General features: G+C 41.6%; 1 protein-coding gene across 2 annotated transcripts; it reads left to right on the top strand.

Moving 5' to 3' along the window:
• Positions 1-3,861: 3,861 nt before the first annotated feature.
• Positions 3,862-24,731, top strand: TIGAR (TP53 induced glycolysis regulatory phosphatase). Of its 2 annotated transcripts, none has more exons than XM_074948692.1 (6): positions 3,862-3,978; positions 10,640-10,677; positions 16,708-16,829; positions 18,766-18,843; positions 21,128-21,238; positions 23,219-24,731. In XM_074948692.1, the coding sequence occupies exons 1-6, from the start codon at positions 3,947-3,949 to the stop codon at positions 23,663-23,665; spliced, it is 828 nt and encodes a 275-aa protein (XP_074804793.1). In that variant the 5' UTR covers positions 3,862-3,946; the 3' UTR covers positions 23,666-24,731. The 2 variants fall into 2 exon arrangements, with proteins under 2 accessions (XP_074804793.1, XP_074804783.1); XM_074948682.1 differs by lacking the exon at positions 10,640-10,677 and adding an exon at positions 5,112-5,269 and having other exon boundaries at positions 3,864-3,978.
• The last annotated feature ends 2,002 nt before the right edge of the window (positions 24,732-26,733 follow it).

Genomic DNA, 26,733 nt, shown 5'->3' with positions numbered 1-26,733 from the left:
AGAGAACCCCAACTCACAAGTTTCCAAGAGGCGCCCCTGCAGGGTCCAGCCCTCTCCAGGAGCACTCAAAGAAGTTAGTAATTTCATTGCTCCTATAAAGAGATAATACACTACAGCTCATTAATTTAATGAGAAGTTGACAAACTCTTATTTCAATCACAGGATTGAATTAGTTTGTAGTAAAAGTAAAACAAGTTTATTAAACAAAAAGTCATAGTTTTAAGTGGTACCAAGCATAGGGAATAAAGACAGGGTTACAAGGAAAAAAAACAAAACAAACAAAAAAGTAAAAATACGCTTCTAAAACTAAAGCCTAATTTTAGCAAGCTACAATCTTTGCCTAGGTAGGTTTCTCACCTATATTCAGTTCCAAGAGATTTCTACCCTCCTTAGTTGAAGAACCCAATCATTCTGTGATTTCAAGCGCTCTGATCCCTTGAATCCCTCAAGTGATGGACAACTATGGGGTTCTCTTCCATTTTTTTTATAGTCCAGTAATCCTCTGAAATGTATTCCTTGAAAAGTACACCCAGACAAAGCATCTCTCTCCTGCTGGAGGGGAGACCCCATGCTGCCTTCTCCACTGCTGGTTAGCTTGATATCTTTGTTTATCTTATATGTAAATTTATTTTCATTGTCTCCATCTAATGACCAGAATAGTCAGACAAGCAAATACACATTCCTTTGTCTAGGCAGACTGGGCTTATGCTTTGCCTGCCAAACACATTGTAAGAACATAATTCAAGCAAATACTTATAACTCTTTGTACTCACCCTGTACGTTAATCTCACAAGAATATTACTGATCAATGAGTAGTTAGTTTTCCAATTATCCAGGTCAGCTTTTGGGTATATCATGATAACAATGAGTTTGTCAGGCCTGACGAGTTGCTGACACAGAGTAGTGAACTACCAATGGGTTTCTGTGTCACACAAGCTAATAAGGAAAGTTGATGAGTTTTTTTAACATAAGATACTAAATCAAAACTAATTAAAAAATATGGGGGTGTCCCTCATTTACTTAGAATATTTTTTCAAGCTCTTAATATGTAGATGGCCTTTGTTCCCACACTTTCATAAAATCGTTAGGGAAATACTGCCCTTCGCTTCTAAGCATAAACTGTTTCCATCTGAATAAAGAATAAGAAAAAAGAATAATTTCCATTACTAAATGAATCATAGATATTATAAAAGACTTACAAAATCTCATGATCCAGCCATTGAGGAAAATGAAGGACTGTTCCCTATCATAGTTTCCAATGCTCTGTCCAGTTACCAGTGGTTTTAAATAGCAATGGGATTTCCACTGCTTTCCTACATGTCTAATAGATTTCACATTTACAGAATGTTTCAGATATTTGTCTTACATATCATTTTCTCAGTTTCATCCTATTATTCCTAATTAAAGCTCCATGGATCACCTTCATTACCCTAAACAATTTCCCCCCTTCTTTGTCTTGTACACCTTTCAAATACATAGCAGCTGTTATCATATTCTACCCCATAGTTATCATTTGGCTAAAATCCCATATTTAGTTTACTCAAAAGTCAATTATTCCAGCCCTTTGTAATTTTTATTGGAAGAAATTTCTCTTCACTGAGATGAATGTTTTATGCTCTAGGAATTATTTTGGGGAAGTCCTATAGTCTGTGCAATACAGGAGGTCAGACTAGATGATCACAGTGGTGATCTTAAAATCTATGAATCTATATATGCAATCAGCATTTATTTTGTCTCTTTGCTTTGCATTGGTTTTTTTGCAGTTCCTTAGTAAAAGGTGATGGACTGACAATATTGCAGAAAAAATCCCTCTCTGTTTATGTACAGAACAGGTTCAGCATAGGCAACAACAGTGCAAGTTTCAATGTACGCTGTCCTCCCACCTATGTGCCTCAACTGGGACCCAAAGAAACAACCTCTAGGCAAGAAAATAGAGTTTGTGGTTTATTTAGCTCTTGTCCTTGGCTGCTAGTTTGTTTGTCATCTTTACTACAAATAAAATGACCTGGCCCTGCAAGCTTCAGTGCATGGAGTGTCCATTGACATCCATGGGAACGGCGCAGATAGAGCTATGCACCCTTTAAGTTTCATTCAATGGTCATTTTGCCTTCTATGCCCCACTCCTCCTCTCTCCTGTTTCACAAAAATGATAATAGTTCCAGAGCAAAGGTGGCCCAAAGAGTTCTACAAATTGGCCAGCAACCTACCTCACCTTCACTACGGAGAAGACAGCCCCCAAAGGCAATGGATGCCGAAACATAATATCCCATCTAGATCCAAGCAGCCAAGCTGCACTGAATAATAACATCTATATTCTCCAAAGGCCTATTGAAGAGGAGAGTGCCAACAATCAGCCCCATTTTATGGACAATAGGCACAGCCTTTGGGCTTCTGTCACACAATGCTAATGTGACACCATTGGTTAGTTCTTTGTAATTTCTGTTCGCCTTCACTTGAATGCAATGTATCTATCACACCTATTGCCCTGGTCAAGCCCCGGCCCTCACACAGGTTTCCACTGGCACTTCTGAGCATAGTGTTGTTCATTCACACATTTTTATCATGAGTCGTATGTAATTTGGCATATTTATGAAAGACCCACGTCTTGAAGTCTCTGATTACATTAAAATCTCTGTTTTCATTTAAGAAAATGGTTGTGAAGAAAATCTTGAAAACATGAACCCTAAAGTCTCAAAAAGCAGTGGACAAATAAAAACTCAGAATTTATTATTTTTAAACTCTCTTGATTTTTGAGCCAATCTCATAATTTCTGGATTCTGACTTATATTTTTGAATGCTAAGAGTAGACAATATTAAGCATGTAATTATTTTACACACACACACCCTAAACTAAATATTGAGAAGGTAAAGATCTGTTGCAACCTCAAAAAACATACTTTTACGCCTGATAACTAAGGCACCAATGATGGTGCGATGACCCGCGATGCAGCTGTGGTCAACTTCAGACTATGTCACATCTCCTTGACAAGTACCCACTGACTTATTTCAGTGGCAGGAGACTGGCTCACCACCTGAATGATGATGCCATCAAATGGTTGAGCACTCTGCGCATACCCTAAGACATACGCCTGAGAAACGGTCACTTGGGAAAGCTGGGTGCGCAACTGTGCTCCTAGGCACCTGCTTGTGACTGTTTTGAGTTTTCGCACATGCAACAACTCTGTCCATGAGCCAACGAGTGTTCATTCACAAACAAGTGCTTATGCCCATTCAAAAGAGTTTTGCACGTAGCCATTTTCCATTAAGCGTACATGGGTTGGGGGTGGTTCGGTGCATACGAAAGCGAAACGTGTTTACACAGGCAAACGGGTTTCCACAAATATTAATCAGCTGGTTTTCCAGGGGGTAAATGAATGGTTGTTCTTAAAGCGCAGGTAGGTGGTTTTTTCACATACCAAGGAGTGCTTGCTACACACGGGGCAGTTTTGACAGTTGGCACAGGTGTGTGACGCCCGAGACTAGTCTTCGGCCTGCTGCCTGTGATAACCACTGAGCCCTCAGGCGCCACATAGAGCAGCAGCAGCAGCAGCAGCAGCAGCAGCGGCGGTTTCGCCCCTCCTCCTCCTCCTCCTCCTCCTCCTCCTCCTGGGCGGCGAACAGGTTTCCACCCGCACAGGCACCGTTGACTGCGACAGCGGCTCCAACCTCCACCTGCGCGCGCCCGCGCCCTCCCGCCTCCGCTGTGCGCACACGCACGCGCACGCGCGCACCCTCCTCCTGAAGGCGCTGCACGAGATCTCACCAACCCCGAGCGCGAGCGGCGCGGAGAAGGAAACGCTTTATTGGTGGAGCGGTTTAAAGAGAACTGTGACGTCAGGCAGCGTGAGAGCCAGTAGGCGAGCGAGAGGTGGGCGTCGCCGCGTAAGGGGGCGGGGGCGAGAAGCCGGTTGGAGGGAGCGCGCGGAGGCTGTTTCCTCACCGGATCATGGTGCGGTTCACCTTGACCATCGTCCGGCAGTGAGTGGCAGGGGGGCGGGGTGAAAGCGAGAGTCCGGACCCCCCCCCCCTCGCTCCGGCAGTGGCGGAGTCGCCGCCTGCCCCCGTGGAGAAACCTCCCCCCGCCCCCGGGCGGCGAGGCGAGGCCGGCTCCGTGCTCCCGGGCCGGGGCCGCTCCCGCCGGCAGGTCCCCGGGCTCCGGCTCGGACCCTGGAGGGGGCGCGTCCTTCCCCTGGCAGGGCGGCTGCACCCACCCGCGCTAGCCTCGATGGAGCGAGGCCCCGCACGCGCTGGAGTCGCGGGGGCCGGAGGGGCCCGGGGCTCTCCTTAGGCCCGGAGTCTGGCTGTGAACCGCCTCCGCCCCTCGCCGGTGTCTGGCGGGACTCGTTGTTGGGCTGCCTGTGGCCCCCTGCGAGAAGGGAACTTCCGGCCTCTCCTCCCCCCCCCCCCCCCCGGGCTCTCGCCAAAGCTGGGGTGCGGCCCCCGGGCAGGAGGCGACACCGCGTTCGAGTCGGCAAAGCAAGGCGGGGAGTCCCCGGCCTGCCCTAGGGTGGGTGACTTGCCGTGGGGGCGTACGCTGGTCCTGTTCAGCGCCTGCAACGTTGCATCTTTCCGCAGGGCGGTGGCAAAACATTGCACCGTGGTTAGGGCAACCTGACCCCTGGTATAGGTGCGGCTGGGACAATGGAAGAATCCATCTGTTAACCTACCTACAGAAAATCCCCTTCCCACAACGTGCTATGTGTCTGCTCCATAGTGTACTCCTGAGGGAATTCTGTGCCCAAAACTTAAGACTTCTGTGCAGAATATTTTAAAATTCTGTAAATTTTGTGTGTCAAAATAAGGCTATAGAATCACACCGGTTTCAATTATTTTGGTAATTTATTTCAAAATATCTGTCAGCAAGTGTGTCTGCGACAATACAGACACACACAAAGTTTCCCCCAGGAGTAGAGAGCTGAAGAAACACCCTATGATAACCCAGTTCCTGTTTCTCAGCCCCCTTCCCTACAGGGCCCAACGTTGGTGGCCCAGACACTTCCCCTGCTCCCAGCCCAGCCGCAGTTTCTCCCAACTCAGACACTCTCACTCTCTACTCCCCCCAGGGGCCAACTGTGCCCTCACCCCAGACATTCACAACCCCTTCTCTACAGAGCCCAGGGATCCAGAGAAAGAAACTGCCTGATGCTGGCTCCAGGACTTGCGCTGGGTTTCCTGTGCGCCGCTGCCTCCTTCCTTCAGGGTGTGCTGGGAAACCCTCCAGTTCCCTCCCCCACACCTTGTCTTCTGTTTGCAAGCTGGGCTCTGCCAGGTATAGCAAGGGGCGTTGGACATATCTGCAGCCCCTTTTTGGGAGGGGGGGAAGGAAATTCTGCATGCACAACATTAATTTCTGCAAAATTCTGCATTGTGCAGTGGTGCTGTCAAGGTTCCTCCCCCACTCTGAACTCTAGGGTACAGATGTGGGGACCTGCATGAAAACCTCCTAAGCTTACTTTTACCAGCTTAGGTTAAAACTTCCCCAAGGTACAAATTAATTTTATCTTGTGTCCTTGGAATAACCACTGCCACCACCAAACTCTAACTGGGTTTACTGGGAAACGTAGTTTGGACACGTCTTTCCCCCCAAAATCCTCCCAACCCTTGCACCCCACTTCCTGGGAAAGGTTTGGTAAAAATCCTCACCAATTTGCATAGGTGACCACAGACCCAAACCCTTGGATCTGAGAACAATGAAAAAGCATTCAGTTTTCTTACAAGAAGACTTTTAATAGAAATAGAAGTAAATAGGAGTAAAGGAATCACCCCTGTAAAATCAGGATGGTAGGTACCTTACAGGGTAATTAGATTCAAAACATAGAGAATCCCTCTAGGCAAAACCTTAAGTTACAAAAAAGACACACAGACAGAAATAGTCATTCTATTCAGCACAATTCTTTTCTCAGCCATTTAAAGAAATCATAATCTAACGCATACGTAGCTAGATTACTTACTAAAAGTTCTAAGACTCCATTCCTGTTCTATCCCCGGCAAAAGCAGCATACCGACAGACACAGACCCTTTGTTTCTCTCCCTCCTCCCAGCTTTTGAAAGTATCTTGTCTCCTCATTGGTCATTTTGGTCAGGTGCCAGCGAGGTTACCTTTAGCTTCTTAACCCTTTACAGGTGAGAGGATTTTTCCTCTGGCCAGGAGGGATTTTAAAGGGGTTTACCCTTCCCTTTATATTTATGACAGGTGCAGAATTCCTACCTGTGCCACTGTAGCACTTGTAGTGTAGACGTATCCTGAGTCGTAGCTTACCTAGGCATTATCTTTGCCTCACTACTGTGAATGGATGTTCCCTCATCCCTTAGTTACTGCAGTGGTCATTGTTATTATCGTAGTTACCTGTTACAAAGATTCCCAGACATAGTAGCTTTGGATGCATGCACGGTGTTTAAGATGCCATTGAATTTACCCATTCTTTCCCTCCCCTTTATTTACAGGAAATACACATTTGATAATGTTCAATGACAATTTTGTACCATCTCAGTGGACTCCTGGAAAGTGCCAGAAACCCAAAGTCCATGCTTCTGTGCCCTAAGGGTACCTGACCCTGAATCTTGCAATCTGCTCATATCTTTACATTTCAGCTAATGTCCAAACACTTTGCCCCTTTCTCTCTCCACCACTCTCTGAGGAGGGAATTCAAAATGGTTGATTTCTTGAGAGGAAACTATACAGAATTTCTTTTCTGGCTGTGGATCAAGATGACTTTGAAGTCTCCTTTTGTACTATAAAGTGGTACTTTATTTAATTTCTATTCTCAAGTGATTTCTCTACACTTTATAAACACTGGAGTTTCTTCTTTTGTGGATAAGCTAAATTTTGGAATATTGATTCTTGCTCTTTCTATAGCTGTCACATCCATTATTCAATGAAATTCTCCCAAGGACATGTTACTACTTTCAGTAATGATGTGCTGCAGGATGGGCAGAAGATCCAAAATGCTGACCTAAATGTGAGCGAGCTAGTAAGGATGTTAGGCCAACTACCCCTGCCTATCGGAAAACTAAAACTTTTTGGCTAATTATTTTAGGGACTTTCTGAATCACTTGAGATTCTTATCTTAATATGGTTTGGAGGCAATTTCCATTTCTGGCCTTAACAATTATAGCTCTACTTCAGTCTTTGGTAGGGACAACTATTAACTAATTGAAAGAGTGATATTTCTTGTACTCTTGCTTGTTACGCTTTGCGCAAAGCTCAAATATGGACACGTGCAATACTGAGGTATTTGGGTGGATTCTTACCTTCCCACCGTTAGAGGTGGGATGTGAAAAATTACTTTACAGCTTCTGGTAGTTGTCATGTAGTTATTAGGGAGCTTTTTTTCATCCTACTCATCAGTGAACTGAAGGGAATGTTTTCAAACAGGAATTAATTCAGGGAAGTCCTTTGGCCTTGTTATACAGGAGGATGATCACAGTGATCCTTTCTGGCTTTATAATCTATGACTCTGAAGATAATGACATTTCATCTGTTCACGAGGTATAACTATTAATCCCCATAAAGTCTAAAAATGTTTGAGTGCTAGGGAAGCACAAGACCCAAGGGTAGGATTCTAATTAAACTATATCTTTAGAGAAGCATATAGGTAATTCCCCTCCATCTTTTTTCCTTTCTAAATACCTGGGGAACTGCATTATTTAATAAAGGTGAAGCTTGCACTGTGAGGCACGTAAATCAGAAAATGACAAAATGAACATTTGTTCAAACCCCAATAGAGATCTTTTATTCTCTAACTATAAGGTAACAATATAGCGACATAGCAGTGAAACGATTATCATTGTGCCTCTCTCTTAAACTGTATTCTCAGAGACACCTTTTATCTCCTAGTTGAGACTTGTTCTTAAAATTAATTTACGGCTAGAGCATCTGTCCCCAAACTTTGCCCAGTTGAAGATGGCATTGGCAACTTGCTGGGGTCTGAGAGCTATGTCTAAATGCCATAAAATTGAACGTATTGTGTATATGTCACATCTCTTTTATTAAGTCTTGAACTTTAACAAATATAGCAGGCATTTAAAAGAAAGCTTCATATAATAGTGGACCCTTCCACCTACACAAACTTAGGTGCAGTTATTAGCTAACCCCTAAACTCCAGGCCAAAAGTAAGAAAAAATACATGCATTAAGGACAGAATGCCTGTTTAAAGACGTTACCTTCTCTAGCACTTTGGCTAAAGTTTGCAGAAGTTTTAGCAACTTTGACATTTTTTTGGAGTTTTTTCCTTTACAAACTACTCTGATTGAATCAAATGTACATTGTTTTATAATTCTAAAGAGTTTTGGTTTTGAACTTTTCCTGATAACTTCTATTTTATTAAGCACTTAAAACTTAACAAAAGTTACTACAGAAGGGACTGAAATGCAGACGTCTGCCTTTCTCTATTTACAGCATATCAAGAATAAAATGTTGTGATACAGAAAGATGACATGCCGTGGTTTCAAATAACATTCACGAGATGTAGTAGTTTAACCTATTAACTGTTTTGGAATAAAACCTAACATAATTCTTTGTTATAACAAATTTTGTGACACATCTGTGGTAACATTCTGGGAAATACTTGTTGAAAATTTTGCATCTGGTAAATATTCTGTTAGAACTAAACATTTGAAATTATTCTTCTGTATTTTAGTAACCCATTAAGATAAAGACTGATTATATCAATGATTTTTGATGTTGCATAATGGGCACTGTTGCATGTGAGGCTAGTTAAGGCTATTTATAGACCAGCTTGGTTGGTCATAAGACCTACCTCTTGCCAAAAATACTCTGACTTGGCAGTGGTAGAGAGTTCATTTAGTAATAAGATAGTACTGTGGAAACAAGCACTGACATCATTGACTTCTTCAAAATATATAGCCTTAGCTTTTTCTCTCAGTCACAGTGGATCTCTGTGAAAAGACTTCTGTGTAATATGAATAGTGTACTGTCTAGTGTGGGCATGTGTGTGGAGAAATCAAAATCAAATTTCACCTCCATACCCCTGATTCAGATGTTAAAAGGCTATTTTCAAACAAAATATTTGTAAATATTGGGGGGAAAGTAATCTTTGTTTACTTTGCATAATACAGTTTTATGCTTGCACAATGCAACCCCAAATGTGGATTTTAATTATTTTCCTCTGGTTTGAATTATTCCTGTTTTCCTTTAAAAATCTAAATCCACTGATTTAGTGATCCAGCAGCAGTCTTCCCTTTTTGGTCAGTAGGAAAATACATCAGATTGAAACCACTGTTCTCTTTAGAAAATTTGAAATATTATGGTGGGATTTTCAAAAGTACTCTGCATTGGCCTGACTTTGCTTCCATGGACTTCAATGGGAACAGATTTAGGCTGATTCTGAGCATTTTTGAAAATCCCATCCTCACTGTCTACTTGGCAGTCTTATTGTATGTGCTGTTGTGGGGAGTTCTTGCTGTCTTGTAGTGTTGACCATATTTTATTAGAATGATTGTGTTGTGAATCAGATGCCCTCCTTTTTAGAATCACATAAACTCTGTGGCAATTACAGCAGTTGTTTTATGTGGAAAGTATTTATGTGTAATTTATTGAGGAGAAATAGCCAGCCTTATGTGTGACCAGCCATCTGTCCACATCATTTTGAGAACCTCTGTTATAGCATTGACAATAAATAGTTCTTTGTTTGGAAAGTCAGCATTTTCGTTGGCCTTAATCCTGCAAATGATAAGGCATGTCATTTTACTCATGTGATAGGTCCATTGAAGTCAATACAGTTTGCTTAAGTGTTATTGTCTGGATGATGGGGGGGCTTTATTTGTACCTTTGAATAAAGTCAGCTTTATAGTCCAATGATTCAAACTTCTGCTTCCATCTCTTTTATTTTAAAAACCATCCAGAGATCTCAGTAAAAATGTAGAAATAGGAGAATGGAAAGACTTAATCTGTCCCTCTGCCAAAACAAGATTACCCATAAAATACTCAAAAGCATTGTCCAGTATATTTAAGTGGTCAAAGCAGGGTTCCTTCTGCTCCACTATCAGGAAAGTGTTGTTGATGGTATTTTAGGCCTCTGAATAAGAGCATCCACACATTTGCTTCAAATTCGCACCCTACCTTATTCTGGATTAATTTTCATGTGTAGATAAACCCTTTTATTTTCCTTTCTGTTTCTTTATTTCTGTTTATGTCCCTCCACCTTTTGTACCCCTAAATTATTTTCCTCCTTTGGTTTTCATACTTTCAGATTTATTGTTATGTTTTGTATAGGCTCACTTTCAAAGCATAGGTGTCTGATGGAAAAAGTGGAGTGGTGTGCATTTTCCATAAAATGACTATCTTAGGATGGAGATAAGATTTTAATAGATAACTAAATAGTGCTGAGTTAACTATGAAATTAAGCAACTACATTTACCTTGATTCCAAAGAAGCTTTTTCTTAATGAGCACTGAAGGAGTAATTGGAACTAATTATTTTAAAAAGCTTCTGAAGTGTTACTGTGAGAGCTTTAAGAACATTTTACTGAAAAAAGATATTGTACTTACAGCAATGTGGTCCCCTTATAGTACTGAGCTGATGAGGTGTTTACGTCTAGTATCTAAATGTTTTTAAATTTTGACTGACTATCTTTAGACAAGGTTGTTCTTCTTTGTCTGAAATATTTCTGTCTTTCAGTGGAGAAACAAGATACAACAAAGACAAGATACTTCAAGGTTAGTGTCAGTCCTGCTATGACCATTAGGTTGTTAGAGATTAAATAATTACCTATGCAAGAGGGCAGCCTATGGTTAACTGAAATGTTACCAATATCAGGATGGATAAAAATGGGTGCCTTAAAAAAATTAAATCTTTAAATGAAGTACATGTTTCTTTAAAAAAATAAACCTATTTAAAATTAAATTTGAAATTATGATGATCTATATTAAGGCCTAAGCGTAACTTAAACAATTTTAATATATACTAAATTTTAAAAAAAAGTACAAGCAGTATATGTTTGAAGCCCAAGTTTTAAAGGAAGTCAGACCACCGAACTAGTGGAAGTAACTGTCTAAGCATCTGTAACAGTAGTAGTTTCTGTTGCAGGTGCAGTGAGAATATTTTCTTTTCAGTGTATTTAGTTCAGTTCAGTTACTTACTGGTTTCTTCAAAGCTGAGAAGCTGATTGAGAATTGAAAAAGCAGAAAAGCTTGTTTTCCTCTCCCAGACTGAATAAAAATGCCGTGAGAGAGGATGAGCTCTACTTGTTCTGAAGTTTTAAAGATCATGGTGATCATAAACAATCAGTTCAATTCACAAACAACTGATAATACATCCTTTGTTTAATAAAATCATTTAGTTTCAAATGCAAAACGTGTTTTGATCAACTTATTTTAATATGTATCCAGCACATTTAAGATGGTTTAACTAAAACAAAAAGCTGTTTTCATGCATTTTTAATTGAATTCCAGTTTGCACCCAAATGCAGGTTGAGGCAAATCATGAGTTAAAAAAGAATTAATCATCTAGTAAATGTCATTCACCATTTTGCAGCATAATAAAATGAATGTAAAAATTAAATTTATTTTAAGCCATATAATTACTTAAATAAATGTGTATAGATGCATTGTATCCTCCTGGTTAGCAAAAAAGTACTAAACTTAGGTGTCTGTCTCAGGCTAATTTTTTTAAACAGTTTCTGGAGATATGACTATACTGTTCATCAGAAAGTTGAGGGGAGAGAGAGCATTGTTTTGCTTATATTAAAAATTCTTATGGCTGTTTGCTGAGAAGCTCTCTTGCCTCCATGCTTTGGCACAAGGGCTTGAAATTTGGTAAGGGAATTGAATTTGTGCTTGGGATGTGCCTTTTTGCCAAAGTTGGGAGGATTGTTTTCTTTCCCATGGCAACACCAAGTTATGAGCTTTTTTGAAAAAAAATCAGTTTGCACGTGCTCAGAGAGTTGTTAGCTTGGCAGCTAAATTCTTTGAAGATTCTAACTGTACCAAGCATGCTGCAGCCGAGGGCTGCATGGGCTGAGTAAGGCTCCCTGTAGTTGCTTCTTCTGACTGCTGTGGTGCCAGGCACTGAGAGCAGGAAAACTCTTGCGCTGGGTGCTTCACCTGTAGGCATTCAGGCACAGTGAAGGAGGAAGCAGCCTGATTGGAATGCAGAAGCAACTAGATCCAGACAGTGCAAGGGATGTGTTGGTGGAGAGAGTAGATTGAGGTAAGAAGCCTGGGAGCGGGAGAGGAGAAGCGACTGACATTCTGAGATGTGGGGGGCAGGGGCAGTTAGGAAGACTGGGATTAACTGATCAAGGAGAGAAACTTGGATGAGGAGGGTGGTGAGAACTGGGAGCTGGGGTGGAGAAGACTGGGACTAGGACGTGGAGTTTAGAGGGAGAGACTGGGAGTAGGATGAGGAGCCCAGCGGGGTGAATACTGGGACTGGCTAGGCAAGGAACTGCAGGGTTGGGGATGTTGAATAAAGGTTGTGTAGTGACGGAGGCTGTTGTCTGTAGGACCCCTGCCTTGTTTGTTGCACAAGGTAGAAGGTGTATAGTGAATGAGGAGGACAATTGCAGAAAGAGAAAGGATGGTCTTATGGCTAAGGCAGTTGCATGCTGCCCTGGAGAAGTGGATCCTGTCCCTGGTCAGAGTTCTTACATGATGCTAGATAAGTCACCTAAACCAAACTTTTCAGCAGTGGCCACTAACTTTGTGTTTCTGGCTATCTCAATGCACAACCTGAGACCCTGAGGTCTGATTTTTAGGAGTGTTGAGCATTCACAGCTGCAACTGAATTCAATGGAAGTGGTGTTTTGAGCTTACAATGAACTATATAATGGTAACAACTCTGAAAAAACAGGCTCTAGGCATCTTAAATTGGACACCCAAAATTAGTGAATACTTTTGATCTTAATCAAAACAGTCAGCATGGATTCACCAAGGGAAGGTCGTGCCTGACTAATCTAATCGCCTTTTATGATGAGATTACTGGTTCTGTGGATGAAGGGAAAGCAGTGGATGTATTGTTTCTTGACTTTAGCAAAGCTTTTGACACGGTCTCCCACAGTATTCTTGTCAGCAAGTTAAGGAAGTATGGGCTGGATGAATACACTATAAGGTGGGTAGAAAGCTGGCTAGATTGTCGGGCTCAACGGGTAGTGATCAATGGCTCCATGTCTAGTTGGCAGCCGGTGTCAAGTGGAGTGCCCCAGGGGTCAGTCCTGGGGCCGGTTTTGTTCAATATCTTCATAAATGATCTGGAGGATGGTGTGGATTGCACTCTCAGCAAATTTGCGGATGATACTAAACTGGGAGGAGTGGTAGATATGCTGGAGGGGAGGGATAGGATACAGAAGGACCTAGACAAATTGGAGGATTGGGCCAAAAGAAATCTGATGAGGTTCAATAAGGATAAGTGCAGGGTCCTACACTTAGGATGGAAGAATCCAATGCACCGCTACAGACTAGGGACCGAATGGCTAGGCAGCAGTTCTGCGGAAAAGGACCTAGGGGTGACAGTGGACGAGAAGCTGGATATGAGTCAGCAGTGTGCCCTTGTTGCCAAGAAGGCCAATGGCATTTTGGGATGTATAAGTAGGGGCATAGCGAGATCGAGGGACGTGATCGTTCCCCTCTATTCGACACTGGTGAGGCCTCATCTGGAGTACTGTGTCCAGTTTTGGGCCCCACACTACAAGAAGGATGTGGATAAATTGGAGAGAGTCCAGCGAAGGGCAACAAAAATGATTAGGGGTCTAGAGCACGACTTATGAGGAGAGGCTGAGGGAGCTGGGATTGTTTAGTCTGCAGAAGAGAAGAATGAGGGGGGATTTGATAGCTGCTTTCAACTACCTGAAAGGGGGTTCCAAAGAGGATGGCTCTAGACTGTTCTCAATGGTAGCAGATGACAGAACGAGGAGTAATGGTCTCAAGTTGCAATGGGGGAGGTTTAGATTGGATATTAGGAAAAACTTTTTCACTAAGAGGGTGGTGAAACACTGGAATGCGTTACCTAGGGAGGTGGTAGAATCTCCTTCCTTAGAGGTTTTTAAGGTCAGGCTTGACAAAGCCCTGGCTGGGATGATTTAACTGGGAATTGGTCCTGCTTCGAGCAGGGGGTTGGACTAGATGACCTTCTGGGGTCCCTTCCAACCCTGATATTCTATGATTCTATCTCTGTGCTTCAGCTCCACATCTGTAAAATGGGGATATAATACCCTGTTGCCTCACAGGAGTGTTGTGAAAATAAACTGTTTGTGAAGCACTCAGATATGATCATTGTAGAAAAACCCATGAGGAAATGAATAATTTTATATTCAGAGAAGGGTTTGAATAGTGTACAGTAAACGTTGCATGGAACTACATGTTGACCAATGAGTATAAAACAAGCTATTCTATAGCTGCTTAGTAAGTGAGCATTGTTTATTCTGTGCACTCTGAGGAAGGGGTTTGGTGGAAAAAAATAGTATGTGATCATGTAATTACTCTATCATAATGCATGCAAATAAGGGGGGCTGCTTGTGCAGGCAACCTTAATTCTGGCATTTCTTAACTTCTGAATGTTTTACTTTGCAACTGTGAAGTTCTTGTAACATGTGGTATATAATATAAATATAATTCATCACGTTCGTGTTCTTAGTAAGAACTTAAGTTGCTTAAGTTGCTCACAAAAATTTGCTGATGAGATGACTTTCATAGATATTTGATGGAAAAGAAACAGCGTACCAGCTGAGGCACTATCTAATAGCACGTTGATTGTCTCCAGCCACATCTGTCAGTTGATGTTTAGACTACCTCTTTTTACTGTTCACTAGTTTGAAATTGTATACTGGATATTACCACTTTGTTGTTTGGTCCCCTTCCCACATGCAGCTAAAGAGAATCTTTTAATATTTAAAACCTACAGCGGTGGCCATAACTAGGTTTTGCAGGATTCACTTTAAATCGATAGAGGTTGGTAAACATCCGTTTCAGCTGACACTGAAATTGATGGGAAAAAATTCCATTGGTAGTAGTTGGGGTAAGTGCATCTTCTCCTCTATATCTTGTGCCTACAGGAATCTGGTGTCACTGGCCTTGCTGCAGTCCTGCTGTCACAGGAGCAAGAGAGCAGGATCATGACAGCAGGGTTGCAGAGGGCTCCCTGCACTGTGGCAGAGCCAGTGACACTGATCCCTGCAGGCACAAGGTGTGGGGAAGGCTGTGGTACTGGCGGGGCAGAGCAGAGACCCCTGGCCAGGGCTATGAGGAGGAGGAAGAGCCCTTGGCTGTGGGGAAGGCCATCCCGCTGCTGAATGGCTCAGTCCTTGGGCAGGAGCCATTCTGCAGTGGTGTGGTCTCCCCCTCATACTCTGGGGCGGGGGGGTGGGGGGGTTCTGCTTCACCAGGCCAGGACCACAGTCTTCCCCTTGTAGGGATCTGGCGTCACTGGCCATGTGGGGAGCCCTTTGCAGCTCCACTGTCATGGCCCCACTCACTCACCAGCCAGGAGTGCAGGAGCTGTCCCTGGACAGGAACCATTCAGCAGTTAGGTGGTCTCTCCTTCAGCCAGGGTCTTGTCCTTCTCCTTGCAGCCCTGGTTGGGGGTGGGGTGGGGGTCTGCTCTGTTGGGCCAAGTCTGCAGTCACCTTCATACCTTACACCCTGATGTCTTGGGCCCCTCAGCTGCACAGAGAGCCCCCTGCAGCCCCACTGTCAGCACCATGCTGTCCCCGTCCTACTCCCACTTAACTTACTGTAACTGTAAAAATCAAAATTAACAATCAGAAAATATAAAATAAAAATTAATAATTATCAAAATTGCAAAGAAATGAAAATCATAAGTTCTCACTTGGCCAGATACAGTTATACAGATATTTAGAAACCAAATTGCAATCTCTTGGGGACCTGTTGCCTGTGTTGCCACTGAAGGCATAGAGGATGAAATCTTGGTGGATTTCTTTTGTGTGAGAACCACCTCTGTAGCATTGTTCTCCACTTATTCTGATCTGACAGGAAAGACACATACCCCGGCCTCTCGACCCCAAATGCCATTTTCAGGTAAGAATGTGGCCCAGGGGAGAAGGAGATGAGGCTTGGGGTTGTTGGGAAGGCCACTCCCCATAGCATTATAAATTCCCCCCTTAGATCATTCTGGTCATCTTAACACACTTATTGGCTACCTTCTTCAGATATGGAACCTCCTCTTACTCCTGCTCTTCCCCAAGGGGGATTTCCGGTGTCAGAAAGAGTGGGAGACAGCAGGGGAAGTATAATGTATTTGCAGAATACATAAAGGAAAACAACTTTGAATAATCTTTTTTAATGGTGTGGAGGTGGGGGGATCAAACTATCTTGGCTTTGTCTCGAGAACATTCTGGCCTAAATTTTTAAAAATAGCTACTGATTATGGATGCCAAGGGACTCAAATTCACTAGTCACTCTTGAAAAATCAGGCTTCTGCATACATGTTTTTTTACTTTGATATATGTAAGCTAACTTTTTTGTTTTGTAATTTAAATACTGTACCAATAATCACTTACCAATAATCATTCAGTGTGTTCCTAGAGTTAGTACTTTTGTTCTTTCCCATTTAGTTTGCATGATGATTGAATTCTGAGTTTCACAGTAAAGGGAAATGGGGCAGGGATTGTTTTCATGTTTGCATGGCACTCCGATCCTGACAGGATTCACTGAATGCTACTGCATTACATATAATTAATCATAAATTAATTAAAATTCAAATGTTAAATTGTCTGGGAAAATTTTATTTTTCAGGACAAGGTGTGGATGAGCCCCTTTCTGCAACTGGTTTCAGACAAGCAGATGCTGCTGGTATATTTCTTAGTAATGTAAAGTTTACTCATGTCTTCTCAAGTGACCTCCTTCGAGCAAAGCAGGCAAGTACTTTTTCAGGCAATTGAAAGTAAATCTAAATCTCAGTACTTTGCGGGGCTGGGGCAAAATAATGCAGTGGCAATTTTGAAGGAGGGGGTAAGTTTGGAACTAAAATGTTTTATGTAGAAGGTTAGCTCTTCTCCAAAGAATGAAGGAAGCTTAAAAGAAACCACTGAGTTAACATACATCAGCCATGACTTGCATCTTCAGTGAACACTGTACATTAGGGGTCATGGGTATTTTTTCAATATACATAACCATGGAATGCTGCTACATAAGTTCCTCTCAGGTAGTGGTGATAGGAGCTCAAGAGAATCTGGCTGTGATGATGGTGGATGTTCAAGGAAAATCTGTTTATAAGAAGATCAACAGCTGACATTGCCAGTAGTAACCCATTATGTTTTTAATTAACTGAGAGAAACCATAAGCAAAAAGTTCAGGGGCAATGGCTGCCACTATGTAGGAACTTCTAAGATCTTTTTTAATTAATTCTAAAAATATGCTAAGAAGTGGTTTAGGTTTAAAAACTACATCAGTTTTTTAGCTTAGTAGTGACACTTCCATCTTTACTAAATATGGTTAATAGAGGATATTCAACACAGTAACAAAATGGTGAAAGAGGAGAGGTCAGAAGCATAAAACAGAAGGGTAAAAAATAAACAGTACCTAAATAATTTGAAGGTATTAAGACAGTGGAACCCAACAAAATTAATTTTTTAACTCTCTAAAGGATTTAGTAGAAATAGTATCCATAGCGCCCTGCACAGATACAAAATTTATATCCACAGATATAAGTTGGTATCCACAGAGCTGCAGGGCTGTACCAGGAATCTCAGCAGCAAAAGCAGCAGCACATCGGGCCGCTGCTCCCAGGAGCCAGCACCCCGCATTGCCAGCTGTCCCTGATCATGCTAGTGTGTGCAAGCAGCTCGCACGCTCCTGGTTAGGAGACTCAGACCACTGAATGGAAGGGACTGCTGTCCGGGACCATGCGAGCTGCTTGTACACATTAACTTGACGAGGGACAGCTGCCGGTGAGCCTGGTGTCTGCGAGTGAGCAGGGCTGGGGGCGAGACTGCAGGGTGGTACAGCCATGCCGGAGGAGCTGCCAGCACAGGCTGCTGGCTCCTGGGAGCAGTGGCCTGACATGCTGCTGCTTTCACCTCTGTGGTTCCCGGTAGAGCCCTTAGAGCTCTGTGGATACCGATTTATATCCATGGATACTTGCGTCCGCGGACATAAATTTAGTGTGTCTGCAGGGCTCTAAGTATCCAAACCACTGCCAGGTATCTTTGAGAACTTGTGGAGAATGGACTGAAGTCCCAAGTGACTGGTAATAGGCTAACATGCATTAGTGCCTATTTAAGGAGAAAGAGAAGGGGGGACCTTGTTAGTCTAACAAGCTTAACTTTAATACCTGGTTGCTTCACAAGACAATATTTGTGCTCTTAGTGGAAAATAAAAATTGTAGATCCCACAAGTTAATCAAAAACATAACATTAAACCAACTTAACTATTTTCTTTGATAGCAAATAAAGGAAATTGAATGGTTATAGTATAGCTTAACTTTATTAACTTGTATGATCTTGTTGCACATTAATAGGACCCTACCAAATTCATCGCCATGAAAAAAAATGCAATCATGTAATTAAAGACGGTATCATAATGCAGATGCACAGACAGCCATAATTCTGGCATTTTTTAACTTCTGAGTGCTTAACTTTGCAATCTTAATATATTGGTTATGTCACGTATAATGTTTGCGTTCCTTGGTACATCACAACTTAGTATCATAAGCAACTCCTGCTGTGTGGCAGAACCTGTCTACATCACTTAACCACCTCCTTCCTAACAATTAATTACTATTTTTTTCCCTGAGGAACCTTTTAACATCCAAAAATGGTATTTTTATATGACTTTGTACATTTATTTTTTCAGACTGCATCCACAATTATAGGAAAGAATAAGTTTTGCAAAGATATTGTAATACAGTATGATGCAAGACTGCGAGAGAGGGTAAGTACCAAGTTACTAGTTCGTGTCTTTAAATTGAATAATTTGTAAATGTAACTTACCACTTATGATACAAATATTTTAAATTTCTCTTTTATCTGAATGCTTAGGTAGCTTGATAATTCATCCTTTGTAATTATGAAAGTTGCAATTCTGCCATTAGGTATACGGAGGCTTTCATTTGCTTCAGTGCTTTCTGCATTCATACTAGGCAGAATTTGACTTTAACTCTAACTTATATAATCACCTGCAGACTCTTTTACTTACCCAATTAATCTTTTTTTTTTTGGTCTACACAAATGCATAATTGTACCTCTTGTATGAGTTTAACTATAACTCGAACAGCATAAACTGAGTCTGAGGCATGTTTTAACCTAAGTTATGGCTGTTACAACGTTAACAGGAAGTGTACTCAAGTTGTTATACTACTGGTACTTTCAGCTTGATTTTAAATGAAAGGAGACACTACCAAAAAAAAAAAAAAAGATAGCAAACTGCCAAAGGTAACCCTGTTAAAAGAAGGAAAAAGCTGTAGCATTTCCTCACTTCCCCCTCTCTTTCTTCTTCCTTGAAGAATCAGGAAGGCTTTTGTTCCCTAGAAGATGGCTGCAATGCAGTCATGTTCCGGAGGCTGCATTCTTCAAATATACAATATATATACCAGTTGTTCCGGTGATAAGCCCTACTGGAGGGAAGGGAATGAGAGGAAGGAGGAAATTAAGGCTTTTTTTTAAAGGGCTTTTTAAAGTGTCTTCCTTTTCAGAAGTTTCAGAACCCTGATTTCTTTGCTTTTGTGAATTCTTTCATGGACAATTTTGAGCCTTTCTGCTTCGGCTGAAGGGGGTAAGATATTGAGGTACCTTTTGTTGCTAGCAAACAACTTCAATTCTGAGTACGGGAATAAATTAGAGAAGAGTTGTTGTAGTAAGTAATGGAGATTTGCTTGTTCACTGTATGGATATTGAAATCACTGTAGTGATTATGTAAGTAGAGTGCAGGGATTTGTATAACTGAGGGAGGGATTATACATTTGTGCATTTTCTTAACTGTATAGCATCCCCTGCCTGTTTTCTCAAAATAGTGAAGCATTACTACAGCAATTTCACCATCATGATGCCTAGTAACATAGAAGTAAGCCTGTCTTTCACTTGAATATATTATCTGTTCTCACATACTGTGATGTAGTGTGGGGATGTGGTGGTGTTGCATTCCACCTTTGGGGTGGATGAATTGATTCCTGTGTTTTTTGTAAAGTCCTTTGGGATGAAAGATGCTCTGTAAATATAAGGTGTATAATACAATGTGTATTGTGAACTGAATGTCTATATGCAACATCTGATAAAGATGATAAAGATTACTTTTACAATGTGACGTTTGGTCTGTTTCACTGTGAAACAAGGGGGTATGTGCTTGGGATTCTCTCTGCATTTTCTGCTGTGAATTTAGCATTTGAGGCTTTTATAATCTCAGCCAACTCATTATAATTAATACATGGTTACAAATTCTTAGGGTCAGAGAACTAAAAATATATATTAAAGTACTTTTTTTTCCAATCTTAAGAAAAAACCGAACCCAAACTAACCTCTCCATAGCTGTGAAATACAGCCTTTTTTTGGATGCTCCAAGAGTATTTTTAACAGCTAGAGTGCTCATATTGAACAAAATCCCAATGACCAGTTTTCTGAATTGATTTTTATTCTGTGAATTATGGGAGAGATTTCAAAGGCATAAGAGGACAGTTGGGTGACCATTTGTACTTTTGAAAATGTCCCTGTATGTTGAGTATCACTTAGCTACAGCAGAATCCCAATGCTTTCTATATGGACTTTGAAGGTTTATGTTACAAACAGGTGACGACATAGGTCATTGTAACCTTTACATTATAACACTACATTGTAACCTTTACAGTATAATATTACATAGGTGATTATAACCTTTATTGGGATTTTGTGACCAAGAATGATAGAAAAATTCTGGCACATAGACCAAGAACAGCCCAAGATAAATTTCAGGTAGATGCTAATGTTTCAAATGTTGGCTCTTTCATTAAATTAGAAATGCGTGATTACTTTAAAATGACTTATTTGGAGAAACTAACACTAAATGAAATAGCACAAATACAGACCTCTTCAGACATTTGGTATGGAGTGAGAGTGCTGTTCAACCTGTTGCCTATATTAAAAGGGAAACAGGAACAGAATCTTTAAATGACGTTTGAGTTTGAATTTGTATGACTGAATTTTTCTTAATGTTTAGTAAATCCTTTTCTATAAATGGTCTTTTCTAGAAATATGGGATTGCTGAAGGAAGGCCATTGAGTGACCTAAAGGCAATGGCAAAGGCTGCTGGAGAGCAATGTCCTTCGTTTACACCATCTGGAGGAGAAACACTAGATGAGGTATGGTATTACCACTTGTTTGTTCAGGCCCCATTTTCCATGTTACCTTACACATTTCCTTTATACTAGTGCTGACACCTCTGTATTTTTAATGAAAGAATGCTGCTATTACTCCTGGGGGGAATTCTCTGCTACTGCGCAGGTGCAGAATTTATGTGCCCTGCAGATTTCTTTGCTTCCCCGCAGAAAAATGGCTTTCTGATGAAGAAGCCACAGGAGCAGTCATGCGACCCTCCCCAGCAGTATGTTTTGGGTGCCCAGGGCAGCCGGCAGAGAGGTAAATCACTGTGGGGCAGGAGGTGGGACTGGGGAAGACCCTGCATTGCATCCGGGGCCGAGTCAGACCCACCTCCAGATTTCTTCCCTGGCTACAGGAAGCTCTTCAAACTCCTCCCCATCTCCCCCCTGCTCCCTGCACCCATCACTCCTCAGGTATCCCTGTTTAGGAAGCTGCTCCCCCATCTGTCCTACCCTTGTACATCCAGACCTCTTCATACCCAGACCCTCCCGCCAAGCCTCACCCTCCTGCACTCAGACCCCCTCAATGAGCACCACAACCCCGACGAGCCACCCGCACCCAGATCCCCACCCCACTGAGACCCAACTAGTTGCACCTGGATCCCCACTCACTGAGACCCACTCCCCTCTGCCCCCCTGCTGAGCCCCAAGCACCTTCACCTGAATCCCCTTCAGAGTCCCATTACCATTGCTCCCAGAACCCCACAACAAGCCCCTGTGCATCCAGATCCACTCCGCACCCGGATTCCCCACTGAACTGCCTGCATACCTGGATCACCCCCACACTAAGCCCCTCCACATTTGGATCCTGCCTTGCTGAGCCTGCCTCCCACACCTGGTGCATCTGGCATGGAGGGGCAGGGCACTGGGGTGTTTCTGGGGCAGGCCCGGTCCTTGTATTGTGTCAGGGTTGGATGCAGCCTCACCTCAGAGTCCATGACCCCAGGGGGGGATGGGCATGGGAAGTTGCACTGTGCTCACCCACCTCTGTGCAGCCAGTGTCCTGAGCTCCTCAACTAAATTAGAAATGCATGATTACTTTAAAATGACTTATTTGGAGAAACTAACACTAAATGAAATAGCACAAATACAGACCTCTTCAGACATTTGGTGTGGAGTGAGAGTGCTGTTCAACCTGTTGCAGCCTCCACATTTATTTGACAAATAAAATTTGCGGAATTTTAAAATATTGTGCACAAATTTTAATTCTTTTGGCGTAGAATGCCCTCAGGAGTAAATTTTTCTATTGCAGGCATAGCTCAACCAGAGGTGTCTTTTGTCAGTTCCCTTTTACTAGAATGGATTTAAATACTGTCTTTCTGTTCTCCTTTAGTCTTGATATGTTTATTTGGAATCATCATGCTGATAGCTGTCAGTTGGCTACATTTGAATTTAAAAAGCGTTGTGTCCCAAGTGATGGGTACAGAAACCTGTTGAGCTCAAAATTGACTTTGGGTTTGGTACCTTTAGTGTGTATGCACTGCGGTTGGGTTTGTGTTTTTGTTTTCTATCCTATTTGATGGGGGGGCTACATCATCCTGAAATCATCATCCAACCTGAAACAACTAGACCTGATGGCAGTGGCAACTGATTTGGGTTTTTTCCCCTAAATCTAAAATTAGCCCATGGATAGCTGTATGATAAATCAGTCTATTATCTTAATGAAAATGAGAAATTATCTTCACCGTCAACCTCCTTGGATTTAGAGGGCTGAGAACTAATAATCATCTCCATGTTTAGTACTTTGACCTGCTACTGTAACTGCCATGTGGAAGCTCGTTTACCTTTGTCTGATACAGCTACTTAAGTTTTCTAGTCAGTCTTTGTGGGTTACGTAACTTATATGTGTTGTAAAACAATTGACAGTGAAATTATAAAGCCATTAAAAAGCAACCAGTAAATTCACTGGACAGAGTTATTGCAGTCATCACAAATATATTCTTTTTTCCTAACACTTTTTAGGTAAGGGCACGTGCAAAGAGTTTCTTTGAATTTCTGTGTCAACTTTCTATTGAAGAAGAGTGTCAGAAAGAACAAGCTGTTCTGGATATGGCAGGCAATGGCTTGGAAACATTGGAAGGAAAACCAGTTTTCCCTTTGAGAAATCACTGCTGTGGACTTGAACTTAATTCTGATACTGACAAAGATACAAAAATGTTAAATCCCAATATATTGGTGGTGAGTCATGGGGCATACATGAGAAACTGGTTTGGTTATTTTGTTTTGGATCTAAAGTGCACTTTACCATCAGCTTTAAAAAAGTCTCAGTTATCTTCTGTCAGCCCTAATACTGGAGTGAGTCACTTCATTATAAACCTTGGAAATGGAGATGTGATTAAACCTGAAATCAGTTGTATTTGTCTTAATCGAGATGATCATTTAGCAGATGTGAATACTGAAAATGTGTAGCTCAAACAATTAAAATGTTAGCAATATTAAATGTATTGTATAGCATTTTTAGTCTTTTAAGTTATTTAAGCATGAGAAATAATTTATTTTAAAAAATACTCTTAATTAGCAAAGAAGTCTTGACTAAGTTCATGTTATATTTGGAAAATTGGTCTTAATAGTTAATTGGGTTGACTTGAATTCAGTTATAGGCACTGTACAGCAAGATTCTGAAGAATTGTAATAACCTGTTTTACAATAATATACACAGTATAAGATGACCTTAGTGCTTGATAGTAATTCAGTATTGTAAAAATTATACTAAAACATATTCTTTATGAACAGGAACTTAAAGATATTACTATTCAGGACTCCTGCATATCTGTTGCTATAATGTTTTTTATATCTTTTTACCATTCTATCAAAAATGTTATGGATATCATCAGCTGTTTTTCAAAAAGTATTACATGACAAAAAGTTTAGAAATACTGTAACTAAGGAAGTTAATTTTTTCTCCAACCTACTGTGCTATAACTTTATATATGTAAGTTGTTTTTTATAAATGTAAATGTGTTCCTATTTTAATGTAATAGTATAACCTAGTAGAGGGAGCATTGTCTAATGGGAAGAGCATGGAACAGTAGGTGTTTGGGAAGACCTGGCTCTGCCACTGACTAGCTGTGAGACCCTGGGCAAGTCTCTTAATCTCTCCATGTCTGTTTTCCCATCTGTAAAAATGCAGTGTTGATTGTTTAAAATTGTTAGTAGGGTGAGGAGCGCTAACTTGCGCATAGCCAAAGTTATGGCCTCTGTCCTGAAAAGGAATTCTTGCACATGGAACATTGTGTCCAGCTAGAGTCCCAATGGTTTAAATGGGACTCTCATGAGTGGTTACGTTTGCAGGATCTAGGCTGCTGTAAGCACTCAGTGAGTGCTTGTGGTTACTGGTAATACTGTATGTTCTTCCACCTTTTGGGGTGTCTTTATTATTCACATGTATGAGTGCACATGTAATGACTGTATATGTTGTAGTAAAACTATGCTCGCAATTTGCATATCTTAAAAGATTGTAAATAAAATCATTAAAGCCCTATGTGTAGAACTTCTTGGATTTTCAGCATGCCATGTGTCATCCCCAAGGTTTATTTTTGATGCAGGATTTGTGCTTAGCCTTGTAGAATAAGTATCTTCTTATATTGGAACTATTAGAGGGTGGTCTCTCGGATTGACTGTACAACTGACAAACAGAGCTACTTTCTAACATGTTAGTCAAGTTGTCTTTTAAAGGGGCCTTGTATATGTCAAAGTGCTTTACTGATTAACACCTAAGCATTAACATAGAATTTTGTTTAATGTTGCAATATTTAAAATTGAAGCTGCTTACAACTTTAACTTTTTGGGCTGAAAATTTCAAAGGTGGGGGTCTGGCTCAGTCTAATCTTTTTTAAAGTTTCATCTAAACTAGATGCAGCCATTTCAACAAATGAAATTAAAGGAAAATACATTGTTTTGCCCATATCTTTTCTAATTCTTACAACCACTTCATTGAAGTTCTCGTGCACCCATGCTTTGAAGCAGAGACTTGAACCTTTATGGATGGAGAAGGTTACCCTGGTGTAAGGGATGTCTCTTGCTGTCCCTATGAAGACCCTCCCAAATTTGGCTAAGTTATAACTTCTGTTGGGGGGGAAATAGCAATTTGCACATGCTAAGTAATAAGTTTGTTAGAGGCTGGCAACTAAATTTTCCAAAGATTCTGTGCACCCTGAGTGTGTTTCATCCCCACAGAGCTCCCCTGGGCAGACCAGAGAGCCATGTGTCATCCCCACAAAGCGACTGAGAATTCTCCATCCCAGGGATGCTGGGGATGAGCAGGGCTCTCTGCTTTAGCTTCTACTGGCTGTTAAGGGCTGCTGTGGTAATGAGCATGGGGATGGTCTCTTCTGGGCTTTCAGTGGTGCTCCTTGTGGTACCCAGGCTGCACTGAGAAAGAAATAACTTCCCTCTTCCAGTCAGGCTAAGGACTGGGATAGAACCAAGTGGGGTGGAAGACTCAGACTAAAGGGGATAAGGGTGGAAGGGAACATGAGCAGAAAGGTCTGTAACCACAAGAGTGCAATCTCTTCCAAAACCTGGAATTGAACCCAGGATTCTGGAGTGTGAACGTTCCTTTGCTGTCTAGCAAATAGCTGTGAAACCCATTGACAAAAATCTCTTCCCAGGCTAGTGTTGATCTGCATAGAGGATATAAGGGTCTACTACTGCTACATTACTCAACTGGTAGAAGTCTGTTCTGTGGGCTAGAACACTTCCAGATGACCTAGCTGAGCTGTCAGTATGATTCCACGTGGACATTTTTTTCAGTTTACTTTATTAAAAACTTAAATTACATTTTTAAAAAATCCATCTTAAAAACACATTGATACAAAGACAATTACTCAAAAATAGGTAATCCAGACTCAAACTTGTCTGTGGTGGTGATCATCTTTACTGGTAGCCAGATATCAAGAGAATTTCCTTCTTGTTGGTGCTTTAAATAGGTTGAGCTTTTCCATGTCCTATATTTTGTCAGCCACCAGTTGACAGCAGCTCTATTTTATTTTCTTCCAGCGTGTTGTGTTGTGTTGTGTTTTGATGCCACAAGTAACTGAGTTATCAGTTTGCCACTTCTTACAGGTAAGGTTTTATCAAATGGAAGCCCCAAGTAGAAACCAGCTGTATCCCACAAGTCATTGTAACCTTTGTTGAACATAGTCTCCCATCACAGTGTTGGGAAATGAGACCCAGTGGGTCGAGCAGAGAATGAAATCAGATGAGCCAGCAATGGGAAGTGTGTGTGTAGGGAGGTAAGTCTGATGAGGAACTAGGGTGTGGGGGAGGAATTGGGACCAGCTCAGCAAAGAGACTGGGGACAAAGTTTGTGGATGGGGTGGCATTTGGAATAGCTGGGCAAGGGGACTAGGACTAGAAGCAGGACTGGGGGAAAGTGTCCTGGTGAGAGGAATGAGACTGGGTCAAGAAGTCAATGCTGGGGAAGAAACGGGACTGTAGCAAGGGTAGGTTGGAGCAGATTGGGTCAAGCTTGAGAG

This window comes from Natator depressus, chromosome 1 (assembly GCF_965152275.1).
Source record: "Natator depressus isolate rNatDep1 chromosome 1, rNatDep2.hap1, whole genome shotgun sequence".
NCBI lineage: Eukaryota > Metazoa > Chordata > Testudines > Cheloniidae > Natator > Natator depressus.
The sequence above is the reverse complement of the archived record's forward strand: the minus strand, read 5'-3'. Positions and strand labels throughout refer to the sequence as shown.

Excerpts from the sequence above, each read along its gene's own strand:
- TIGAR (XM_074948682.1), top strand. The coding sequence starts at position 3,947 with ATGGTGCGGTTCACCTTGACCATCGTCCGGCA. Across the intron at positions 3,979-5,111 it reads ACCTTGACCATCGTCCGGCA|AGCCCAGGGATCCAGAGAAA; the intron begins GTGAGTGGCAGG and ends CCTTCTCTACAG. Across the intron at positions 16,830-18,765 it reads ACCTCCTTCGAGCAAAGCAG|ACTGCATCCACAATTATAGG; the intron begins GCAAGTACTTTT and ends TTATTTTTTCAG.